Source organism: Tachysurus vachellii, chromosome 24 (genome assembly GCF_030014155.1).
Source record: "Tachysurus vachellii isolate PV-2020 chromosome 24, HZAU_Pvac_v1, whole genome shotgun sequence".
Lineage (NCBI taxonomy): Eukaryota > Metazoa > Chordata > Actinopteri > Siluriformes > Bagridae > Tachysurus > Tachysurus vachellii.
This window is the reverse complement of record NC_083483.1, coordinates 550,001-560,000: the sequence shown is the minus strand read 5'-3', so window position 1 is coordinate 560,000 and position 10,000 is coordinate 550,001. Positions and strand designations below refer to the sequence as shown.

At 38.8% G+C, this 10,000-nt stretch overlaps 2 protein-coding genes across 4 annotated transcripts in view; both read left to right on the top strand.

Annotated features, from left to right (window-relative positions):
- Window positions 1-6,212, top strand: part of prkcba (protein kinase C, beta a) — a 30,289-nt gene extending 24,077 nt beyond the window's left edge. For 2 of the 3 annotated variants that reach the window (XM_060860015.1, XM_060860017.1), the window contains one exon: window positions 1-1,192. This exon is cut by the window's left edge and continues 594 nt beyond it. Coding sequence is in view for 1 of the 3 variants with exons in the window: in XM_060860016.1 (XP_060715999.1) it covers window positions 6,009-6,161 (153 nt within the window). In the remaining 2 variants the exon portion in view is untranslated. Of the gene's footprint in view, window positions 1,193-6,008 lie in introns of those variants that run through there. The other variant, XM_060860016.1, reaches the window with a different exon arrangement.
- Window positions 6,213-8,950: 2,738 nt separating this feature from the next.
- cacng3a (calcium channel, voltage-dependent, gamma subunit 3a) overlaps window positions 8,951-10,000 on the top strand; it is a 4,247-nt gene continuing 3,197 nt past the window's right edge. The window contains exon 1 of the mRNA XM_060860019.1: window positions 8,951-9,161. Coding sequence (XP_060716002.1) covers window positions 8,951-9,161 — 211 coding nt within the window. The remainder of the gene's footprint in view (window positions 9,162-10,000) is intronic.

Sequence of the window (10,000 nt, the reverse complement as noted above, 5' to 3'; positions counted from 1 at the left end):
AGTCTGTTGCTGGTACTTTTTTGTTTATTTAAAATTTTGTTTGTTTGTTTAGGTTTTTTTGGGCCTTGTTTATCAAAGTGGATAACGAATAAAATTGGTTCTCAGGAAAATTTGGAAAAACTACAAGAATTTGTGTAAATTTCCATAAAACTAACACGAATATCCGACACTAGCTGTTCAATCAGGACAAAGTAATGGGGTTGTATAAAAGGGGGCGGAGTTAAAGCGGGTCACTGGGAGCTGCAGTGGCTGAGCTGCATTACTGGAATCGAGGCGGCCGACTTCTGGAGTTTTGTGGGCGTGTCTACATGTAAATGAGCTATAAACACACTCAATTCATGCTGATTAGTTGTGTATTATTATTTATCATGTTATAAATCTGACAGGGAATTTTATCTCCGTTTGTGTCTGAAACGAAACTTTTTTACACACGAATGCTAAAAGTTTGATAAACGAGGCCCAGCGTGAGGATGTAAATACTCAGATCTTCATCTCGTTGTGTATCTGTGCCAAATCAAGAGTCAGGGCCGGATTACAGTCTGGTCTTGAGATGTAGTTTATTTTACATCAGTGATCCTCAAACCAGTCCTCAGGGACCACGTGCTTTTATTTTATTCTTTTTATTTTATTTTATTTGCTGGCCATCTCTAGCACATGTGTATCAGGTATACAGTGTTGTGTTGTGTTGTTTTGGTTTGGGGGGAATCACTGCTTCCTGTCAGTCAGTGGTGTGGACATCAGACCTGGTTCATGAACTTAGACACAAACTAATGACTGCAGATCCATCCTTCATCCTTCAAGCAAAACTTATCGATCTTTCTCACAGCCCCAGTGTTATTATTAGTGATCTTATGTCAAAAAAAAATCAACATATCTTTTATAGTCCAAGAAAACCTACTAATCTGTGTAGTAGATAATGACGACTCGTGTTATAACCAGAAGCCCTCAGAGTCTTGAATGAGAATAAATCAATCCACTGTGACGAAACGGTACATTTTAAATCTATATAAATATAAAGTCTATGAATATTCTTTGTTTTTTTTTGTTGTTGTTTCTCATATAAACTGAAAAAATCTTTAAACATACAGCACATTGTTAGTGTGATAATAATGTGTTGTTTATTGCGTTTACCCAAAACCAGCTGAGTGACCAGCTAACATGGAACAAAATAAAGGCATGTATACGTTTAAAACCTTTCACTGTTATCACCTGATTTGAAACGACTTTGAGGAAAGTGCTTTACATACAGTATATATTCATGTAAATAAGAAGATTTTCAGAGTTGAAATAAATCTAATAAGATCACTGGGTTCATTGAACAAAATGGCTTACAGACTCATTATACAGACCATTATAAAATAGATCCAGTGCTTATTTATTTATTTATTCATTTATTTATTTATATCATGCTCCGCTCATACTGTACACACTTAAAGGTGGGGTCTCCGTTGTTTGAAAGCCAATGTTGACATATAAAATCACCAAAACAAACACGCCCCTAACCCAGATAAGCCCCACCCCTGTATCGATAGCTCCGCCCACACATACAACGTAACCCAGGCAACTAACAGAAAGAAACGTGTCTTTATCATAGCTGAAGTGAAGAACAATACGATTGTAGATAAACAAACAAGCAAAAATGACACACAAACATAATCATGTAAAGGACAAAGACATATATTAGTTCTGTGTAACAAAACAAAACCAACGTTACTCACCTATCGAGAAGGAAAAAAGCGCCTCGGCGTCTTAAGTAAAGTTGGTCACATATTCACAGATTGGAGTTTCCTGAGTCAATAACTCCTGAGCTAAACACTGTTACTACACAAAACACGGTTGTAGCTGCGTCTCTACATTACTACGATAGAAAAGAGGTGTTATTTGTGTAGTAACAGTGTTTAGCTCAGGAGTTATTGACTCAGGAAACTCCAATCTGTGAATATGTGACCAACTTCCTGCTCCTTCAGTTCTCTCCAGCGCTGGAAAGCTGATCCTATATTAACACGTCCTACTTCTTACCTTATCGTAAGTCTTTCTTCTCTTTCTTTCTTTGTTTTTATCCTCCATGTCAATGTTAAAACCGCTTTCTGCTAATGTCACACATGCGCACTGAACACTCTCTCCGCCCATATTGACAAGCCACGCCCCTTTCTGCTCATTGGCCACATGTTAGTTTTGTTTTTTGTTTATTTTTTGGCCCGACTCAGTTTTCTGAAGCGTTTCTCAAAAATCAGAGACCTCACCTTTAATGAAGTCAGCTAGGTGATGAAATGCTAATGTGTGTTCAGGATGCTGGAGATTTTTAACAATCTGAACACATTGCATTTTGAGTGAATGATGTTAAGCTGATGTTTGTGTTGATTTGAAATTCACACAGATGAGCGTTATTTTCACAGCAGTGAGTTTGGAGGTGATACTGCTAAGGAATTTGTACAGGTTTGATATAAATGTATTTATACCCAAAAAACAACCAAAAAAAAAAAACATTTTTAAGTTCAAGATGAGAATCACATGTAACTAAGACATGCATCTGTTTTATACAGACTTTAGAACTCAGAGGGGGCGGAGCTTTGGTAATGTCTGTAAATTACATCTGAGGTCTGAATGCTGATGTGTGCTTTGGTTTTTAGTCGAGTTTCTCAGAGGTCCTGCACACAGCACCAAGGAGCCACAGTCATTAAAGTCATTAATAAAACCTGCAACAGATTATAAAAAAGCAGAGTCAGCAAAAGACCTGACAACAAACATGTAATCCAGATGTTCCTTCCAGCAAGCACGCTCACAAGCATGTAGCAGTGTGTAGGAATGCACGCACACACACACACACACACACACACACACACATGACCCTAAGGCACTAACAAATCAGGACCATCTGCTGGCAGTTGAAGTATATTTAAAAGCATGTCTGTGTGTGCGCGCAGCTGTGTGTGTGCCTGTGTGTGTTTGTGTGTGTGTGTGCATGCAGCTGTGTGTTTGTGTGTGTCTCTGTGTGTGCCTGTATGTGTTTGTGTGTGCGCCTGTGTGTGCATGTGCGTACATGCAGCTGTGTGTGTTTGTGTGTGTGTGTCCCTGTGTGTGTGCGTGCATATAGCTGTGTGTGTGCATGAGTGCAGCTGTGTATTTGAGTGTGCGCTTGTGTGCAGTTGTGTGTGTGTTTGTGTGTGTTTGTGTGTGTGTGTGCATGCAGCTGTGTGTTTGTGTGTGTTTCTCTGTGTGTGCCTGTATGTTTGTGTGTGTGCGCCTGTGTGTGCATGTGCATACATGCAGCTGTTTGTGTGTGTGTCCCTGTGTGTGTGCGTGCATATAGCTGTGTGTGTGTGCATGAGTGCAGCTGTGTATTTGAGTGTGTGCGCTTGTGTGCAGTTGTGTGTGTGTTTGTGTTTGTGTGTGCCTGTGTGTGTGTGCGTGCAGCCGTGTGTGTTTGTGTGTGTGTGCACCTTTTTGTGTGTTTGCGTGCTTGCATGCAGCTGCGTGTGTGTTTGTGTGTGTGCACCTTTTTGTGTGTTTGCGTGCTTGCGTGCAGCTGCGTGTGTTTGTGTGTGTGTGCCTTTTTGTGTGTGCGCGCTTGCGTGCAGCTGTGTGTGTGTTTGTGTGTGTGTTTGTTTGTGTGTATGTGTGTGTGTGTGTGTTTGTGTGTGTATGTGTGTGTGTTTGTGTATGTGTGTGTATGTGTGTTTGTGTGTGTGTGTGTTTGTGTGTGTTTGTGTGTGTATGTGTGTGTATGTGTGTGTGTTTGTGTGTGTGTGTGTGCGCCTTTTTGTGTGTGCACGCTTGCGTGCAGCTGTGTGTGTGTTTGTGTGTGTGTTTGTTTGTGTGTGTGTGTGCATGTGTATGTGTGTGTGTGTGCATGTGTATGTGTGTGTTTGTATACATCTGTGAGAGAAATGCCGCCTTCCTTTTTTGTGAGAACATCTGGAAACAGCTGTAGACTCCCTGGGCCCAGGCCGAGGGTGTGCAGGATCAGTTTGCTCCTCTGAGCTCTGAACACAGGTAGGAAATCTGTAAACTTCTGTCACACTGTTTCCTGATGTTCTGAACTTAGCAGGTACTTGATTGGTCTTAATCATCATTTAATCCAGTGACTCATTCTGACCCAAAGGTAGCAAAGGCAAGAAAGCCGAAGGTGGTCGAGTGTAGATCCTCGTGGAACACCGTAAAAACGTCTCCCATTAACACCAATAATTATAGTAATAATAACAACTGCAGGCACCGGCAGCAATTAAGGGGCCAAGCACTTCCTGGACCCTTCAAATAAAGTCCAGCAGTCCTGGGTACAGACTTATTATTATTAACTTGTCGCCTGATAAATCATTTCAAGAACAGAGACAGAAAACGATCCCTGATTCATTCTGAGTTTCGTAAAAGAAGAACTTGGTGGATAGAATGTGCTTTTAAACGTAATGTTAAACACATCAAGACAAAATAAATCCAGATAAGGACGTGACTCGTTGGCCGTTTAATTTCTGGGAACGAATACGTTCTTTTTTAACTAGCTCAGTCTGTGTTACTGCGTGTGTTCGCTGCCACGTTTAACCTAAGAAAGAACTTCACCTTACACACTAGGAGTCGACGACCCATAAGCGAGGAGAAGACGGGGTTTTGTTTTTTGTGTGTTCTGAGCAAAATCAAATAAATCTGGAGATCAGTGGTGTGTGAGTAAAGAGCTGAACACTGCTGTCTGTGTACCGTTGAGACAAAACTACTGCATCATACACAATGTGCAACACGTCGGTTTGATTGTTGATGTTTCATCTGTATGATAATATTTGAAAGAGTTTCTCACAGCACTTTTATTACACTTCTGTTGTAGATAGAAGTTTTTCATTACAGCAGCATGAGAGCAGTGCGATGATTAATACAGTTACACTTCAGTCACAGAATCATGTATAGAGACGTACTGGAGTCACTGGATATATTATTATTATTATTATTATTATTATTATTATTATTATTATTCTGTGGATAAACTGTTATAAACTGTTCTATGGTATAATACACTCTACTGTATCTCACTGTTGGAGGGTAAATTTGAGGACATCACATTTTTTGGCCAAAAATAGGGAAAAACATTTAACGTTCTCAGATTTCATCCAAATGCACACAGTGTGTTAAAACACACACACTTACTGTACTTCAATCCTGTCAGGCTCCAGAGCTGAGACCTGAGTTTTCTCTGAAATCGACTTATTTTATCCAGAATTCTACACTGCAGTGTTCTTTACTATGCTTTAGTTATTTTATCAGTTAGTTAGTGACGTGACGTACGGCTAAGTACGGTGACATACTCAGAATTTGTTCTCTGCATTTAACCCATCCAAAGTGCACACACACAGCAGTGAACACACACACACAGCAGTGGGAAGCCATTTATGCTGCGGCGCCCGGGGAGCAGTTGGGGGGGTTCGGTGCCTTGCTCAAGGGCACCTCAGTCGTGGTATTGCCGGCCCGAGACTCGAACCCACAACCTTAGGGTTAGGAGTCAGACTCTCTAAACATTAGGCCACGACTTCCCCACACCACACTGTACTATACACTGTACTATACACTGCTATACTATACTATACCCATTTGTATCCCACAATGCACCACACTACACTATACTATAGTCTACAGTCAATACTACAGTGTTCTGCTGACATTAGCTGTGAGATACTTTGCTGTATCTCAGAAGGTTAACAAGGCAAAACTAAGTGCATTTCTGTGTAAGTCTTCTGTGCTGCAACGCACTGTGTGAATTTGGTGAAAGTTTTCACCCAAAAAATGGCTTTGATGTGGGTTTGTTGTGTTGTTTTGTGTGTTTTTTCGTTTTTGGAAAAATGGAACGTTCTCCAATTTAAACCCAGTTGGTGTGTTGGAGCGGCAACGACTAACACAAGAGTCCACTCATTTCCTCATATCAGCCTCCACACCTGAGATACAGTACAGTTTATTACTGTACGCCATTATTATTATATTATTATTATTTTGTTAACTCCATTTAACTCTCTGTCTCTCAAAATCTGTAGAAAAATCGGCGCGACACCAGCAACTTTGACAAGGAGTTCACCAAGATGGCGGTGGAGCTCACACCAACAGACAAACTCTTCATCATGAATCTGGACCAAAACGAGTTCCAAGGCTTTTCTTACACCAATCCTGAGTTTGTCATTCAGGTGTAACCTCCAGTCTGTCATGAGTTTCTCCATCACAGCACCATTACAGTCCATCTTACGGAGGCGAGACGAGGAGATCTGCGTTCTGCTCATTTTCCCATGGCTACAACATGTTTAAGTATCTCACAAATACTGGATTTAGTGGAAGGGAAGAGAGATAAATGTTCATAATCTCCATGAGAATGTTTTGTCATCTCCATGAGAATTATCCGTCCCAGTCCCTGTATTTTCTGATAGTCCCAATTCCAAAGATCAAATCTTTTTGAATCAGAGGCTGAAACTCAAACAGTTCCAACAATCACAATTTACACAGATTTACACAGATTTTGCACAGTCATATAAAATAAACCAAACACAACATAATTTATATTAAAAAAAAAGGCAGTAATAAATAATACATCACCATCCATGTTCTTTTGCAATTCAAACCTATTGTTAGCATGTAGTGATCAATTTTAATTATGAATAAGAGGCTCTTCTGTGCTTAGTTTGGCTGTTTTATGTGATATACAAAAAATATAAGAAATGTTTAGCTCAGTGACATAGACGACATTTGCATTTGAAATATTTTAAAAGTTAAGATTGTTTGTGATTAGAGTATATAAAGGTTATTGCTATGAAGGCTTGCATAAGTTTTCACCCCCTTAAAATCAACGTTTCTGTATTTTGTAGTGTTAGAGAAGCCTGATGTTGGTAGCATCGTGTTAGCATCATAGCTTTACGTAAGTCTTTGTGTCTTTTATACTCAACCAGAAATAATAGTTTTCCATACTTTTGTGTTGATCACTGTTTGTTCATCATGATGCCATTTGTTTAGGTATCAATTGTTAAATTGTTCATCATTTCATATATTTATACTTTCACTTCAGTATTCTGTTGTTGTTGTTGTTGTTTTTTGTGTAGCTTCATGACATGAAATCACAATTACGTCCATTTCACTTCCAGTTCAAGGGGGTGAATACTTATGCACAGCCACTGCCATTTTATATCTTGCTACAATTTAAAGGTTAAAATGCTAAACGCCTGCATTAGCACCTGAAGTGAAAAGCTAGTTCTAATTCACAAGGAGAAACACTTTTTTCTATTTTAGTACACAACAATTTTATTATAATAACAATTATTATTATTTTAGGATACAACTCTAATATCATCTGCTAATACCGTGAGTTATGTTTACGTAACTGAGCAAAATCTATCATCATCTCTTCTTAACCTTTTATTTGAATTTGTTCAATTTTAAATTGTTTTGCGAAACGAATCCCAACTTGGAAACCTAAATAGTCACGAATTCAGTGTTGGAATGTGGCATTTTGGGGACTTTGTAGACTCGATGTGAAAAAAAGAAGAAAAAGACAAATACGAGTCGTAGTCCACCATGTGCATGCTTTGGTAGAGCTTTTGCTCGTTTAACTCTTGTGTCGATATCTATAGTGTGGTGGGATCTGTTGTTATAGCGTAGAGCCTTAAAGATTATTATGATGATTAGTTTGATCATTTCTACAGCTCTTAATTTTGTAGGTAGAAATAAATGTACAATAGCGATCCTAGTCTTCCATATAAGCAAGCGTCGTGTGGTCATGTGACTGGTGGTGATGTATTATAATTATGGATAGATGAATGTTTGTGGCATTGAACATTTACTAACAGATGTTTAATAGACAGTAAAATCTATTTTAAAAAGATCTGTTCACTTCTTCTACGTTTTGGATTTTGTTGTTGTTATGTGTGCGTGTGCCGCATGTAGACTCTCTATACACGCATGGATTTGATGCAGGAGGACATTTTAAAGGGCTTCTGATACTAACCTTCCCCAAAATTAAGGATTTAACTATGCAAGTCAACAATACAGCAATGAATCATATGTGAATGAGAAGTGAACAAGAAAAAACCTGAGGTAGGGGCGAGGGGTTATATTTTGCATGCTCCTTTACTCATGGTGTGTGTGTGTGTGTGTGTGTGTGTGTGTGTGTGTGAGAGAGAGATGAAATAAAGCTGAAATTTCCAAACATTGTGTGTTCTTTCATCTGTGTGTTTGTGTAGTTAAATGTGTTAAATTACTCCAGTTTTCTGTACTGTTCCTTTCTAAGCCATAACATACTGTCCTCTGCTGTACTGTACTGTAACAATACTAAACTACACCATACTACATCTCACTACACATCTTATGGTTAGGTAACAACCTTATAAGAAATGCTAAACACTGGTAAAATGTGAGAAAGCTGTAGGGGGTGAATACTTATTCACAGAGAGTGTTTAAGTGCTGTTTATATCCTGCTACAATTTAAAGGCTAAAGTAATAAATGCCTGCATTAAACTCATGAAGTGAAAGGTTTTGTGTTTCAGAAGTTATCAGGCTGAGCTGCATCAGGGGCTGTTTTATTTGTGCTCCTGTATAAAACCATCCTGAACGTTCTTCATTGTGACTGTTTTTACTGGTTTGTTCATTATGGATCGAAATCTATGTCCAGATCATTGTCTAGCCTTCACACAGAGGGTGTTTCATTCATAATATTGATCCATGTAAAGGGAGAGTTGTTCTGGACATGAAGTGGCTGTGACCAGACCTCACGCTCCTCAGTCTGTTACACCATGGAATGAGAGCAGCACAAACACACTGATGAATAAGAGCAGGATGATTTTAGGACTTTAACTTGGATGAAGCTGGTGAGCAGTTCCTGACGTAAGTCACCAAAGCAGGCTTTAGCTTCATTGTGTCAAAGGAACAATGATGTGATTTTTGTTTTAGTGGATTTTTATCTCCTAAAGTTTAAAGAGATTCATGAGATGGAAGAAGGATGAGGCCGTGCAACCGTGGAGCCCAGATGCTCATGACTACAGCTGGAGCTTTCACCGCTTTCAGCCTCATGACCATCGCAGTAGGAACGGATTACTGGCTTTACTCACCCGGGGTGTGTCGCACCGAGAGCTCAGGAGACAATGAGACGAGCCAAAAGAACGAAGAAGTGCTCACGCATTCGGGCCTCTGGCGTCAGTGCTGCATGGAGGGTAAAGATAAAACAACTCCGAATAATTTCACAAATAATGAATTTTACTGTTACAAGAATCCTCGGTTTAAAAAAATCTAACTGCACTAAATGAAACTGTTTTAAATAATTTATCAAAAAGTTATAGATTAAACTTTAATGTAAACTCTTATGCCAAAAAAAATGGCATTGATATCAGAGCTTCACTGTTTTTGTGCAAAGGTCTGATATCAATGCATTTTTTGGCATAAGAGTTTACATTAAAGTTTAATCTATAACCTTTTTGATATATAAATATACATAAATGTAGACAATGTCCATGTGCAGTACCACTTTATACACTTTATACACTTTATACACACCACACTGCACATAGACACTTTAAGGACAATAATTAAAAACCATACGCAATTTATGTATATTTATGTTTATGTATATACATTATTTTTCACTTATATTTTCATATTTTATATAGTTTTTTTATATAGTTTAGACTTACCAGACAGATGCAAGAAGCATTTCACTGCCTGTACTCTGTATGTGTGTGTATGTGTGTGTGTGTGTGTGTGTGTGTGTGGGTATGTGTGTGTATGTGTGGGTATGTGTGTGTATGTGTGTGTATGTATGTGTATGTGGGTATGTGTGTGTATGTGTATGTGTGTGTATGTATGTGTATGTGGGTATGTGTGTGTATGTGTATGTGTGTATGTGTGGGTATGTGTGTATGTGTGGGTATGTGTGTGTATATGTATGTGTGTGTATGTGTGTGTATGTGTGTGTGTATGTGTATGTGTGTGTATGTGTGTGTACGTGTGTGTATGAGTGTGTATGAGTGTGTGTGTGACAAATAAAATTTGATTT